At 48.4% G+C, this 15,891-nt stretch overlaps 1 protein-coding gene across 16 annotated transcripts in view; it reads left to right on the top strand.

Moving 5' to 3' along the window:
* The window catches only part of ZNF438 (zinc finger protein 438), a 440,040-nt gene extending 425,711 nt beyond the window's left edge, over positions 1–14,329 (top strand). For all 16 annotated transcript variants that reach the window (XM_021064197.1, XM_021064204.1, XM_021064202.1 and 13 more), the window contains 2 exons: positions 10,310–12,140; positions 13,521–14,329. In XM_021064197.1, coding sequence (XP_020919856.1) covers positions 10,310–12,140; positions 13,521–14,115 — 2,426 coding nt within the window. In that variant the 3' untranslated portion in view covers positions 14,116–14,329. The remainder of the gene's footprint in view (positions 1–10,309; positions 12,141–13,520) is intronic.

Here is a 15,891-nt window from a genome sequence, read left to right as displayed (position 1 = left end):
TACACAGCAGTGACTCAGTTTTATATATATATTCTTTCTCATATTCTTTTTCATTGTGGTTTTTCACAGGATATGGAATATAATTCCCTGTGCTACACAGTAGGACCTTATTGTTTATCCATCCTATACATAACAGTTTGCATCTGCTCATCCCAAACTCCCAGTCCTTCTTCCCCTGCTCCCCCTTCCCCCTTGGTGAACCCAAGTTTGTTCTCTCTGTCTGTGAATCAGTTTGTTTCACAGATGTGTTCATTTGTGTAGTATTTTAGATTCCACATATAAGTGATATATGGTATTTGTCTTTCTCTTTCTGACTTATTTAACTTAGTATGGTAATCTCTAGATCCATCCATATTGCTTCAAATGGCATTATTTCACTCTTTTTTTTTTTTTCTGTCTTTTTAGGACTGCACCCATGGCATATGGAGGTTCTGAGGCATGGAGTTGAATTGGAGCTATAGTCACTGGCCGACGCCACAGCCACAACTGGGGATCCAAGCCACATCTGCAACCTACACCACAGCTCACGGCAACACCAGATCCTTAACCCACTAAGCGAGGCCAGGGATCTAACCCACGTCTTCATGGATGATAGTCATTAACCGCTGAGCCATGACAGGAACTCGATATTTCATTCTTTTAATGGCTGAATAATATTCCATTGTGTGTATGTATGTACCACATCTTCTCTATGCATTCATCTGTCAACGGGGAACCAGGTTGCTTCCATATCTTGGCTATTGTAAATAGTGCTGCAGTAAACAGAGGGGTACATGTATCTTTCTGAATTATAGTTTTCTCTGGATATATGGCCAGGAGTAGGACTGCTGGATCATATGGTAGTTCTATTTTCAGTTTTTTGAGGAACCTCCATACTGCTCTCCACAGTGGCTGTACCAATAGACATTCCCACCAACAGTGTACACAAGCTATCTTAAACTTATTTCAGAGGGATTTCTTCAGCAAGGTACTGAAATCTACAAATGCTTTTAAAATTCTGGTCATCCTGCCCCTACCCTCTGTGAAAGTCTAGTTTTCTCTCCTGAATTGAGAGACTGTATCACCATTGTTCTCATGTCGTCCACACATGTTGCCAGAGTCCCTGTCCCACTCTTGATCCCATCCCTCCCTCATAGGACCCCAAGACCTGGGCTCACCCCCACCCCTAAAAGTCTCCTGGGGAGTTGATGTCTCCCCTGGTAAGCTTGAGAGCAACAGCATTTAGCATCAATACACAATATAAACAAAAGCAGAGGAGAGAGTCCCCTTAAAACTGCTCTTTAAAATGGCACATACGGGGAGTTCCCGTCATGGCGCAGTGGAAACGAATCCGACTAGGAACCATGAGGTTGTGGGTTCGATCCCTGGCCTCTCCAAGTGGGTTAAGGATCCGGCATTGCCGTGAGCTGTGGTGTAGGTCACAGACACGGCTCAAATCTGGCATGGATGTGTCTGTGGCTGTGGCTGTGGTGTAGGCCAGCGGCTGCAGCTCTGATTCAACTCCTAGCCTGGAAACTTCCGTATGCTGTGGGTGCAGCCCCAAAAAGACAAAACAAAAAACAAACCAAAAAATGCACATATGTTCACCCCTGTTTCCTAGGATTGTTAATCTGGATGCAGAAATTGGGGGGCAGGGACAAAGACAGCCTGATAGGTTGGATGGGATGTAATGAAGACTGAGCTGCCAGACTCAGTGGCAGGAGAAAGGCCAGAAAGAAGGCTTTCTAGTTTTATTGGGAGCATATTCTCAAGTAATAGCTACTTCTTCCCTCTTTCCTTCATTTACCTCTCAAACAAGGAACACTAGTTTAAGAATTCAGTGCTGTTTCCATATGATTAGCATTCAAGATTTGTGCACTTTTTTTCCCACCAAAAATAAATGTCAGGAGCCTCACACTTTTTGGTAAGAGAAAGTAGAAAACTAATGTCTGCTGTGCTTCTGACATGTGATAAGCACGACCCTGGCACCTTTTGTGGATACTGTTCTTCATTTAATCCTGACAGTGACCAAATACTTTTTTTTTTTTTTCTTTTTAAGGCCACACCTGTGACATGTAGAGGTTCCCAGGCTAGGGGGTAAAATCAGAGCTACAGCTGCCAGCCTACACCACAGCCACAGCAACACGGGATCCAAGCCGAGTCTGCGACCTATACCACAGCTCCCAGCAATGCTGGATACCCAACCCACTGAGCGAGGCCAGGGATCAAACCCGCATCCTCATGGATACTAGTCGGATTCGTTTCTGCTGGGCCATGATAGGAACTCCCTGCCTATTTCTTAAATAAGAACATTCAGAGCGTGACTTTCCCAAACCATGAGGTAGAGACAGGAGTTGAACTCACACCTCTCCGAATCCCAAGACCTGTAATCTTGGGAGACCATGATGGTGACCAGGGCCATGAGCAATAGCTTATAGGCAGCAGGGGGAGCTAGGAAGAGCCTTTGGAGTTTCCTGGGCCAAGACGTGAGTTCCAGCCTCTAGCTTACTGGCTTGGAAATCTTCATCTGTAAAAAGCACATCACAGGAATTCCTAACTCAGCTCGTTGTGGGAGTTAAAGGAGATAATGCATGCACAGTTATTTTGCACAGTACCTGAGACGTCAGGTACCCCCATCATTGGAAAAATGTTGAAGAAACGATATTGCCAAGTGCCAGGAAATAAAGGATCTCCGTGGTCAGAAAATGAGAATTCCCTTTCTCACTAAACTCGGCAATGAATTCTCTGTTTGGCAAGACAGCTCTCAAAAGCCATGTTGAGTGGAAGGTGCCGGGACATGGCTGGTGTGGCTTCAGGAAAGCAGGGGTAGGGGGGGAGTTGGCTGAGAGCACAGAGCAAGGCAAGAGTGCCAAGGAGAATGGATAGAATGGGACTCGGGTCCAGGGCACAAGGTCACCAGTTGGGAATGTGCTTGCCACACATGCGAGGTGTTTCTTGAACTTGAGCTTCCGGGGAGAATGACTCTAGGAAGTCGTCATATGGCAGATGTGTGGACCTTGAGATCCTGAGCCCTTAGGAACAAAAAACCCTCGTGCCTGTACCACCAGCACGTTCCACAGGGCTTCTTCTCCCGTCAGCACACAATGCATCTGTGTTGCCTCTGCGCCAGGAGCCGGGGCGGTGGGGGGAGCCGGGCGGCAATGCTCCATGTGTTTATAGGGTTTTTTTCAACAAAATTAAGTTGAGCTCCCTTGTGTTCTGAGGCATTTCTTTCATCTCGGACTTCTCCAGGGTTTTACCATATTTGTTTTAACCGGAGACCATCCTGGGAAACAGTTTGAACCTCAACTGGAACTTATTATTTGGAAGCCAAGTGGGAGGGAGAACAGAAATGCCAACCAATAAAACTGAAATAGGGTTTTTCAGTTTCATAAAATTAAAACTTAAACAACTCCTAAACGTCCAGGCTCTCTTGTGGCCAAGACTTGGCAGCACTCTTTCTCCGAGCCTGGAGCCAGGAAACCTGTGTCAAGAGCAGGGACCTTCTTTGTCTACCTGCTCTCTGCTCCAGGCTCAGCAGTGGGCCCCTGGATTCCCACAGATGGCATGATGGACCTGTGCCAAACCAGCCAAGGGACAAGTGGGACAACTTTGCTCAGAAGCAACATGGCAGGCCTTGCTTGGGCCAAGAGAGTAAGGAAGTGAATTGTCTGGAGAATCGCCTGCCCCGTGTACTCGTCTCTTTCATTTGTCTGCTTGGTTGGGTGGTCAAACAGTTTGACAGGCTGGCTTAGATGCAGGCATGTGGTACCACTGAGCCCTCAGCTTCCCTCTGCTGCTTGTAACGAGCAACCAGTACCCATCAGTCAAACCCAGAGGGGATGGAGGAAGAAGAGAAGGACACACATTATACTGGCTCTGCACAAATATCTGGCCACCTGATTTGATTGGTCGGAATCCTATGGCTAGTAAGTGGTAAATTCAACTTGAAATATCTGCTTTTACCTTCAGATGACAATTAACTTTACATGAGTTCTTTAATCAGTGGCATTTCAGAAAGAAAGTGCAATTTGATGGTAATCAAAATTTAGGGATATGGGAGTTCCCATTGTGCCTCAGTAGGTTAAGAGCCCACCATAATGTCTGTGAAGATGTGGGCTTGATCCCTGGCCTTGCTCAGTGGATAAGGATCCAGTGTTGCCGTAAGTTGGGGTGTAAGTTGAAGACGTGGCTCAGATCGAGTGTTGCCCTAGCTGCAGTGTAGGTAGCAGATGCAGCTCCAGTTTGACCACTAGCCCCAAGAACCTCCATATGCTGCAGGTACAGCCATAAAAAGGAGAAAAAAAAAAAGTTTAGAGATATGACAAGCCATTTCTAATTCCAGTTTTCTCTTTTTCTCCCCTTCAAATTCAGAGATAATATTATATTTTGGAGCTAATTAATTAGGACAATTTTGCATAGAATTTTACCCCTTTCGAGGGGGAGGGTGAAGGAGAGGAGGGTCATTGCTTCATATTGAATTGGGACAGTTCCGGGCCATGTGGTCTTTAGTAGGTTCCCTAACTTCCTCAAGCCTCTTTTTTGCCTAATCTGTAAAAGGGGACAATTTTTATGCAGCGTTTGCATGAAGGTTTCATTAAAAGACCCAGCATAAATTCTAGACCATAATAAGGTCTCACTACCTCTTTGTTTTTCCTTTAATCCACAGTTAGATCAATTTCTCACCAACTGTAAATGGCACTTGTCAAAGTAATTATTTTTTAAATGTTTAGCATATTAAAAACAGCCCACATTTAAAATCCTAATGCTAAGTATGCACATTGTATAAGTGTGCAAAATTAATTTTACTAAGTGAACCTTTATGTTTTCAGTTCATAAAAGTCCATGTTTAGTGTCCGAGAGTCCTGTGAGTCTCTTTAACTGTGTTATGGGTAATTTCTCAGGATTTCCAGAAATGATGAATGTCAGTGGAAATTTCGACTTACCGTTTAGTGCACAGTTCTAGGAACTCTGTAATTTACTAGGTGACAGGTGAGGGGTTTTAGATCACACCGTCTGGGAGAGAGCTTGTAAATGTGTCCTGAAATAAACTGCCCTTGCAGCCATGTGGCCGAGAAAGACTTCCCACGACCATAACATCTCAGAGTTTGAAGAAATTTAATGGCATTTTCAGCTTCTCTAAACATTCCTATTGTTCAAACTACTTTTAAGCGAAGAAAAACCAAAAACATGTATTGTTGCAGCATCACTGATCTTTATCGCACGCAAGTCACCTTGTTTGACCTTTAGAGAGCCAAACATAGGAGGAATATTCTCAGGACTTCAGTTGTCTTTGGGAGGTGAACTCTGACTCGTCTCAGGACTGAACTTTGGGGAGTATTGATGCACTGTCTGCCAGATTACCTGATTACTTCCTTTATTGATAGCAATTTTTTTTTTTTCTTTTTAGGTCTGCACCCGTGACATATGGAGGTTCCCATGCTAGGGGTAGAATTGGAACTACAGCTGTCGGCCTACACCAAAGCCACAGCAACACCAGATCCGAGCCATGTCTGCAACCTACACCACAGCTCCCAGCAACACGGGATCCTTAACCCACTGAGCGAGGCCAGGGATCACACCTGCAACCTCATGGTTCCCAGCGGGATGGTTTCTGCTTTGCCACAACAGGAATTCCTCATTAGCAATTTTTTTTTAAGTTTATTTTGTTTTGTTTTGTTCTGGCCACACCTGCAGCATGTGGAAGTTCCTGAACCAGGGATTGAACCTTCACCAGAGTGGTGACAACACCAGATCCTAAACCCCTAGGCCACCAGGGAACTCCATCATTAGCCGTTTCTATCATTAAGTAGGCAAGGAAGGTGAGAACCCAAGACACTGTGTAATCTGGACACAGTGCAGATTATGTATGGACGCATGCTTACCCAGCACAAATATCCCCAAAAGATACCCCTTTGCAAAATGGATCCAGGAGGGAAACTTTCATTTTCCTTTCATTCACTCAACAGATATCTATAAGCACCTCCTGTGTGCGAGGCACAGAGAGTACTCAGTGGAAAATAAGGCTTCATCCCATCCCGACCTGTGGTTCCCCCAGTGCCTCCACCCCAAGGACCACACCAGCAGCAGTTTAGTTTGGATTCCTTTGAGATGTACTCCATGTATATACAGGAATAGATTTGTGTGTGTATCTCACTACTCTTTTTTAAAACCCCAAGAGATAGCATAAGATAAATCTTACATCTTGGAGTGTTTTCCACGTCCGTCTACCTCATTCTTCTATTTTGCTGCTGCACGATGTTCCCTTATGCGACTGGATGGTTATTCTATTCATGCCCCGTGGCTAGACATTTGAGTAATTCCAAAGGGGGGGTTTCTTCTGTTTTTGTGGCCTTGCCCTCTTTCTCTTTCTCCTGCCTTGCTTTTTTTTTTTTTTTTTTTTTTTTTGGCCTTTTTAGACATACGGTTCCCAGGCTAGGGGTTGAATTGGAGCTACAGCTGCCAGCCTATACCACAGCCACAGCGATGCCAGATCCAAGTCATGTCTGCAACCTATGCCACAGCTCTCGGCAACATTGGATCCTTCCCCCACTGAGCAGGGCCAGGGATTGAACCTCGCCTCATGGAAACTAGTCAGGTTCATTACCCCTGAGCCACAAGGAACTCCCCTGCCTTTTGTTCTAATGCAGTGTCATTCCTTTTCTCTTCCTCATTAAGGATTCTGGGAGATGACACTCAACACCACTTTCAGGGAGCACCCCCTCCCTCACCAGGACCCACTTCTTTGAACTGCAGGGCCCTTGAGGAGAACATTCCTGTTTGGCAGGCCCCATACCAGTCACTGGGACTCTCGTTTCAGGCTGATCATTGTTCTCCCTTGCTGGGACAGCTGGTTCCCCTGTAGACGTTCCTTTGCTCCTGGACCCCAGTCGGTCTGCTTTTCCTTTGACTGTCATCGCTCTTCCCATGTGATTTTATTCCCACTGTAGCATAGATGTTTGAGGCTCAGTGGAAGCACGGCAACGTTAAGTGTATTGTCACTGCTGCGCTCACTCCCTTTTGGAGGGGCTCAATAATTAGATCTGGTTTCATTTCTGGAAACCTGTAACTGTCAGAAGCTTGCTTTCTTACACATGGTCATAAAACCCAGGAAGCCCCTTCCCAACTGAGGTCTTCGGAGACTTCAAGGTGACCTTGACCACTGGTTGTTGCTTCAGCTGAGTCTTCTGGTTTTTGTTATTTCTGCTCCTCTTCATGCTGGCGTTGCCATGCTCTGCCTCTGAGGGTCTGTTTTTCCATTTCTAACTGTTCCTCCTCTCTCCTCTCTGATCCCCTTCTTCTTCCTTCTTTGTAGTCTCTTTCCTTTAAAGCAATTTCTTCTTCAGAGCTTGCTTGTGTCTTTGACATTGGAGTTTGTACCCCCCAACAGCATCATTTTCAACAGTGTAATTGTTCTCTCTTCTTGGTACCCCAGACGGTTAGTCAGTTGGCCTCACTCTCCCCTTTATCTTAAAAGGATTTTTGTTTTTGTTTTTTTAATCATAGTGCTAAGCCATTTCCTCATTCTGGCAGTGGGCAAATTAAATTGAAAAAAAAAAAAAGGTTCCTGAAAAAAAAAAGGTTCCAGAGATATGTACTCTGTTCCTTTTTTGATTTTCAGAGTAATTTGGCAGTGTTCAAGTTTGCTTTGAAGTTGTGTTCTTTTTGTTGTTGTTGTTCAACCATCGATCACTTGATTACAAACACCATTTAAAATTCAACAAATAATTATCCAATTTTGCACCAAATACCTAAGCCAGTTCTAGGCCCTGAAGAGGCAGATAAAGCCCCTGCCCTCCAGGAATTTGGTCCAGTGAGGGGAGGCTAGGGGCCATAAATCATGAGATGGAGCAAATGTGTGTAGAGAGAACAAATAGGAAGGGGGTGGGAATTCAGAATGGGGGCCCAGGCGTAATAATGCAGTCGGAGGAGTTTACCACTTGAGCAAAACTTGAAAGAAACGATGTAGCAGGTGCTAGGGTGACCCAGGGAAGCCCATTGGGGTGGTGTAGATGCTGGGGATGCCAGTGTGTGGCCGCATGAGGACCAGCAGAGGGACAGACCACTCTGCTGGAGAGAGCAAGTGGGGACTCAGTCAAAACCTGCCCAGGAGCTGAGGGCTCAGGGCCTGTTAGGCCCCTGCAAGGGCTTCAGCGTTGGCTCTGGGATGAAGAGCCAATTGGACTGACAGGGACAGACAAGTGGGCAGCATGTCTTGTGCTTTGGTGCATTACTATCACATATTATTTCAAGAGGACTTAGGACTAATGAAGCCCTTCCTTCCAGCTCCTCTTGCTGTAACTATGTTGTGCTCAATCAGCTAGGAAGATGACCTAGATGTAAAGGACCCCGTGTTTCCTCCTCTTTCCCTTCCTCACCCCCCACAGGGTGTGTAGATGCAAAGACCATTACGCTTGTTTGTGTAATGATGTAATAAACCTGTCCCTAGACCACCCAGGGCTCTCAATAATTTGAAGCTCTCTGCACACTCTCTCAAGCCTGCCTTCTTCGTAAATTTATTCACAACTTACTTCAGTTCTTCTTTCAAAAAAATGAGACAGCGAGGCTTACCACGAGAGACATTCAAACGTAAAGGCCATGAAAATAGAATTTTAAAAAGTGAATTAAGTGATGTCGGAAGAGGAAGTAACTATAGCAGATCAATTAGGGTGATGACTGTGAGGTGACCGACCAATCAGTTTGCCGGTGAACTTCATGGTAGCAAAGCCAAAAAGGAGAACAGGTTACATTATTCTCCTTGTCCCCTCTCCCCAGACCTTAACGCCAGTCTTTTTCTTTTACTCTCATGCAGTCTACCACGTGAACTATGTTTTTCACATACTTTTTCATCACTAGACTGTGATTCCTTTCTAAAATAAGTTGGGCAGGAGTTCCCACTGTGGTGCAGTGGGTTAAGAACCTGACTGCAGAGACACAGGTTCGAGACTGGGCCTGGTACCGTGGGTTAAAGGATCCGACATTGCCGCAGCTGTGACAGGGGTCTTCACCTGTCCCGCTTGTGAATACTCATGTTTTGCTCCAGAGGTGGCAGCAGGTTTAACAATAGGTCTTCTGCAGGCTCGGCTGGGTTATGTCACATTTGGGTATGCATCTTCCTCCTTCTCTCAAATTTGAAAGTGTAAATTCCAGAGTACATCTGGCCCCCATGGTTTCAGAAAAGGAATCATGGGCCTGTCCTAGCCAATCTCTAGAATAGTGTGGATACCTAATAAACACGAGTTGAGGTGATGCTTGACTAACAGGAGGTACTTAGAAATGGGAAGCTCTCCTGCAGCCAGGCCTTATGGGCTTGAGGCCTCAGGGGATAAAATAGATGATTCTGTTTTTATAAGCAGTGCATTGAAATGCTTCCTTCACTGTCCCCTCGGAGAAGTAATACTTGCCCTTTGGTCAGCCTCATAAATCTCAGGAATAAGAAGTTAAAGGAATTCTCTCCGTTCTTATTGTTCCTATCGATGTCCTAGAAGGGGCTTTTTTTGTGTGCGATTCTGGTATTTTTACATTGCCTCTGCATCTTGACTTCTCACTTAGCATCTTTTTGTTTCTCTTCCAACACGTTTTGAAGGCGTCACATCAGCTTTTTTAATACTGGTGATTTAATTGCAAAAGCACACATAAACAGTTGGAAAGGTGTGAGAAGAAATTCACAAGTCACACGGGGAAACAGCCACAAAGCCAGCATTCAGCTTGGAATTCATCCACTGCGCAGAACACATGGCACTGCCAGTGGGTCAATGTGTATCCTGAAATTGAGTGAAAAAGGGGGTATGATACAAGAAACATTTGTTTCATCCCAAAGATGCAGTAGGAAGTATTTAGATGAATCCAGTACCAGCTTCACCCTCCCAGAGCTTAAGTTGAATAGCGAAAGCAAGATGATGTGGAAGAAATAGAGCATGCAGCGCACCATGCGGGGGGCTGCAGCTCCGGAGCTCAGGGGAAGAGGCGGGGTTGCCTGGCTTATAAAAATAAACCGGCCCGAGGTCAATAGGATGACTTGAAGAATACAAGGAGGAGGACAGCTCGTAGGAAGCTCTGTGGTTAGCAGTAGAGATGCATAAACAGATTCCTGATTCTGGAAAGTGGTCAGTGTTCTAATAGGGGCTGTGGAACCGTGGAGGAGGAGTCATAGTCTTTAGAAAGGTGAGCTGCCCTTCAAGCTGGGTCGTGCGCACAGGGGTTTGGCCCCAAGGGCAAGGGTGGTCTAGGGACGCATTCCTGGCCAAGGAAATGATAAGATGATTATTGGTACTCTGCCAACAGGACAGGTGGCACCAGAGTGACTTGGTATATTGTATTGTCCTTGCAGGTGACTCAAACGTCCCTTCCGGAATGCTTCCGAGTGGCCAAGGTCTGCAGAGTATGAGTCAGTTCAGAAGTATCGCCCCGAAACTTGCACCCCGATTGCTGGCGCCCAGAGTGCTCCCTGGCCCCTCCCAGCAGGCGAATCCTGGCCCCTCCCTCAGTGCCAAGGCCCCAGGGGTGCCCCCCCAGAGTTATGCGCTGATGCAAGTGGCTGGCCAGGAGGGGACCTTCTCTCTCGTCGCTCTGCCACACGTTACCTCCGCTCAGCCGGTCCAGAAGCCCCGACTGCCTCTTCCCGAGAACCTCAAACTGCCCATTCCCCGGTACCAACCCCCCAGACACAGCAAAGGGCCAAGAAGGACACCGGGGCCCAGCACCTTCCAGGGGAGCTGCAGCAAGCTGCCTGCCCAAACTCAGGCGCCCCCTTCCCCATCTGAGCATCCTGAGCCCCTGAAAAAGCCCAGTCCGCCCAAGCGGGCCCCAGCTCCAGACCCCGCCCTGGCTGGCATGGGCCCAGCCACACTGACCAATGGGGGTGGCCGTGGAGACCCTGGGCCTGCCGGGACCAGCAACCATGGAGGGGGGCACCCTCCAGCCACCCCAGCATCACCCATGCCAGAGGAACAGGGCCTTCCCAAGTGCTCAGGGAAAGCAAACACTGTAGACAGGAGAGCAGGCAGGAGAGCTGCTGCCACTGCCAGCGAAAAACGTAAAGAAAAGGTCAACCTTGCCAAAGCCGGGACCCATTTGTCACCAGGCGTTTGGGGCCACGCGGCTCAGGTGATCACTTCCTTCCCTGGAGGTAAGCTACCCATCCTGCCCTACTCAAGAGTGAAGACGCTCGAGCCTTGCAGAAGCGAAGCCGCAGTCCACGCGGCAGATTTTCCTGGCCCTGGGCTCAGGGCAGACAGTGGCAAGACCTCCTCCTCGGTCACAGAAGGCTTCTGTGTGGCCCCCCAGGTGGCCAGCAAAGTCCCTGCCTCTCAGAGGTCAAGGCAGAGCCCCTGTGACAGTGCCTTCCCTCCAGCCACCAAAGCCGACCTCAACCACAAGCCAAAAGTGAATGGCGGGGCAAAGAGAAGAGGACGAAAACGGAAGGTACCTGATGACCTCTCCACGTTTCAGGGGAAAAGGAGGAAATGTGTCATTACCAAGGGTAAAGAAGGCAAAGAGAGAGTCAAAACCGATCCCCAGGAAGCCAGAGGCCAAAAACCTGGGGCTGTGAAAAGATATCGGAGCATCATGCCCAAACCTGTCCTGGTGCTTCCAGCCCTGGCTCCCCTGGTCCCTCCCGTGACCCCCTTTCAGTCCCCTCTGCCCGGCCAGAGCATGTGGCTGAGTAATTCCCTCAGCCCCAAGGACCCAGGCCGCAAGCAGGACAGCAGCCCCTCTGCCAAGCCCACCTCCGCCTCCAGAACTGGGTTCTCCGGCATCTGGAAGCCATGGCACAGGTGCCACGTGTGCGACCGCCACTTCCAGTACAAACAGCACCTCCGGGAGCACATGAACACACACACCAACAGACGGCCCTACAGCTGCCGGCTCTGCCGCAAGGCCTACGTGCGGGCGGGCAGCCTGAGCGCACACATGCAGCTCCAGCACGGCAGCGAGGGCCGGCCCAGGAGGCTCATGTGCTGTGAGTTCTGTGCCAAGGTCTTTGGCCACGTTCGAGTCTACTTCGGCCACCTGAAGGAGGTACACAGGGTCCTCATCAGCACTGAGCCCGGCCCCTGTGAGCAGAGCCGAGAGCATCCCACCAGGGGGCTGGAGGACCCCGGGCCCAGTGCCGGGACGCGAGGGGCCGGCACAAGAGAGTGCTTAGCTTTAAGAACTGGGTAAGCCTCCACATCCAGAAAGAGAAGTTGGGGAGCTCCCTAGCAGCTCTGCGGGTTAAGGATCCAGTGTTGTCACGGCTGTGGCTCTGGTCGCTGCTATGGCACTGGTTCGATCCCTGGCCCGGGAACTTCTGTGTGCTGCAGGTGCAGCCCCCTAAAAAGGGAGCTGGGAAGACCATCCCACAGATTAAGCTTTCATAAGGCAGCTCCCTCTTCCCCTGTTCTGTGAAGAATGGCTCATCTCTCTTTGATTTCTGATCATTATAATTTTTAATTCCTCTGTCAGCTGGGGCGCACAGGCCCATCTGAGGAATGCTGGAGACAGTCAGCAAGAGATTATTTTTGCATCTGAAATACGAAAAAGTAACTTAGTGTATGTGGTCCCTGGCCCTCTTGACAAGTTATTCCTGTAAACACATGCCCACAGAATGTATATATAAGAGCTTCATGGGCTGCAGAGCACGGCGTGACAGATAGCGGGGACCCAGCGCAGGTCTGCATGGCCCGGTCCTCAGGTGCCAGGCCTGACCCTTCCCATGAGCCGTTTTCCCACCAGGCCAGGTGACCTTTCCTGTGTCAGGTCATTGCTGTGCACAGCTCCTTCCTCCCGGCATCGGCATCATAAACAAACCAGCTGAGACATCTGCGAGCCCACCGGGCAGGGGAGGGAGTCCTGTGTAAACCCGGGAAAGGCCCTCCATCTGTCTGTCCACTTGGCTCTGAGCCACAGAGGGGGGGTTCACTGGAACAACTCCCCATCAGTGCCATGAACATAAACCACCTTCTAACACTTCAGATCCTGTCCCTTGTCACTCCCAGTTGTCCTCATGGTTCTAAATCCTTCCTCTTCAATTTCAGCTTGGTCTGTCATAGTCATTAAAAATAAGGTAAGCCTGGCCCATTTCTTCCTGGCTTTCCTAGAGTTTCCCTATGTCACTGGAGGCATTTCTGGCCCCTTTTTGATACCTGTACGTGTCATTAAGGTACAAAGCTGTCTTCCAAAAGGATCCTCACTTCTTAATTTTCAGTGGAGCCCGTTTTGGTTTTTAGGTAAAACGTCCAAACTGCGTTTGTTTGTCAGGCTTAGGGAGGGCACCGTGGGGGTGGGGGAAGCGGCAGGACAGTCCCCTCAGCAGACCTATTGGTACTCCTGCTCTCCTGGGGAAATCACACCTGTTCCCATGGTAACCAAAGAATAGATCCCGGGGGAGATGCGAAAAGGGGACCCTATTTTCAGAAGTGGACCCTGCCTCCCTCGTGCTCTCTCCTCACCCTTCCAGCATCCTCCGTGCACGTGTCTTCCATCCCCAAAGGCCTGGAGCTCTAGGGACATTCCAGTTGTGCTTTCCATGAGGTCTGATGCTGTTTCCCCCTTTCCAGGGAGACCAAGCCCAGCTTGGAAGAAGACCTCCTTCTAAACCAAGCCGACGAGGTCAAATTCCAGATCAGATGTGGCCGCTGCCAGATCACTGCCCAGTCTTTTGCTGAAATCAAGTTCCACCTGCTCTATGTCCACGGAGAGGAAATTCAGGGCAGATTACAAGAGGAGATCTCACCAGGAAGCAAGGGAGCTCAGGGAGAACGGGTCAGACATGCCGCTTCTTTCTGGAAACAGCATCCAGAGAGACGAAAGATGCTTAAGCCTTGTCCCTCTGAGGGGGAGCTCCATTCACTTCCCAGATTGAAAAAGCAGTCCTACCTCCATCATGAGGGTGATGTGGAAATACACACGAAGCAGGAAGGACCCGGTGAGCCAGGAGGAGACCCCCAGGGCCGTGGCCCTCACGCCGCCCTCCCCGAGTCCCAGTTGGGCTTTAACTGCGTGCTCTGCGCACAGACGCTGGGAGGGAAGGAAGACCTGCTGCTGCACTGGGAGCACCACCACAAGTGTGAGGACCCCCCCAAACTCTGGACGATCCTCGGGGCTCTCTCCCACCAGGGGGGCTTCGAACTTCCCGGAGAAACCCGAAAATGAAGCCCCTGGGGACAAGGGGATGAGGAGAGGCTGGCTCTCAGCTTCCTCTCTGAGTTTGCATGTCCTGGTGGTGCTCAGTTATCAAACACGGTAGGAGGCTCAACATTAAGGACAGGAGTGATTTTGTACCTCCTTTTATTTGCTTATGAAATACGTATGTATAAATGCCCTTGATGCGTATTTTTCTAATATATGCAGTTTTATTTTAAAAGTCTCTGTTAATGTCTGAGACTTTATTTCAAATTCTGTCGAAAGATACATTTGCGGGTTGAAACATAGAGGGTTATAGGCTGTTCTTTAAATACCATTTTTCATAAAAACGTGTGAATGTGTGTGTGCACGTGTGTTTGGTCACACGTTTTCTGTTTAAGTAGACTGACAGATGTGATAAATTTCCAGGCAACAAAACCATTTCAGTGTCAACCATGGTGTATTGTTGATCTTTAGCAAATTCTCTGGTTTATGTGAATATGCCATAGAATGGTGTATTTAATAAGGTTCTCATCTATTGTGGGTTTTTTGTTTGTTTGTTTTTGTTTTTGCTTCAGGGTGGAACCCACGGCATATGCAGGTTCCCAGGCTAGGGGTCTAATTGGAGCTACAGCTGCTGGCCTACACCACAGCCACAGCAAAGCAGGATCTGAGCCACATCTGTGACCTACAGTGCAGCTCATGGCAACACTGGATCCTTAACCCACTGGGTGAGGCCAGGGATTGAACCCACAATCTCATGGTTCCTAGTTAGATTTGTTTCCACTGCACCGCAACGGGAACTCCTCAGCTAGCGTAATTTAAAATCCATGTCTTCAAGACTTGGATTTTTTTTTTTTTTTTTTTTGGTCTTTTTGCCTTTTCTAGGGCTGCTTCCCGCGGTATATGGAGGTTCCTAGGCTAAGGGTCCACTTGGAGCTGTAGACCCTGGCCTACGCCAGAGCCACAGCAACTCGTGATCTGAGCCGCATCTGTGACCTACACCGCAGCTCAAGGCAACGCCGGATCCTTAACCTACTGAGCGAGGCCAGGGATCGAACCCACAACCTCATGGTTCCTAGTCGGATTCGTTAACCACTGCGCCATGACGGGAACTCCAAGACTTGGATTTTTCATTCTATTTTCATGAATGCATGTTCCCTTGAAGGTGAGAGGTAAGTCTTACAGCAGTAGCGTTCCATATTAGAGTCATCAAGAGTTTCTCGGGAGTTCCCATCGTGGCGCAGTGGTTAACGAATCCGACTAGGAACCATGAGGTTGCGGGTTCGATCCCTGCCCTTGCTCAGTGGGTTTATGATCCAGCTTTGCCGTGAGCTGTGATGTAGGTTGCAGACGTGGCTCGGATCCAGTGTTGCTATGGCTCTGGCGTAGGCTGGCAGCTACAGCTCCGATTAGACCCCTAGCCTGGGAACCTCCCATATGCCGCGGGAGCGGCCCAAGAAATGGCAAAAAGACCAAAAAAAAAAAAAAAAAAAAAAAAAAAAGAGTTTCTTAGTATTTCATCTAATAGAAAAGAAATGCTTTTTGGGTCACAAGTTATTTTCACATAGTCCTTTGAGCCTGAAAATTTTACAACTTGGAAAGTGAATTAGACAGTGCAGCCCAGATGTCTCGGTGTCTCAGCTGCCATCCCTCCCTCCCTGGTAACTTCAGAGGGCTGTCGCTCGCTGATCAATTTTAGCTGCAACTGTGCCTTTCAAGCCCAGATTCCCTTTGAAAGTCGAGAGTAAATGATTGGCTCTTAAATTCTGAGGAAATTACCTTGAATCAGAAAAGTTGCCATTT

The sequence above is a fragment of the Sus scrofa genome, chromosome 10, assembly GCF_000003025.6.
Source record: "Sus scrofa isolate TJ Tabasco breed Duroc chromosome 10, Sscrofa11.1, whole genome shotgun sequence".
NCBI classification, from domain to species: Eukaryota; Metazoa; Chordata; class Mammalia; order Artiodactyla; family Suidae; genus Sus; species Sus scrofa.
This window is presented reverse-complemented; position numbering and strand designations above follow the sequence as displayed.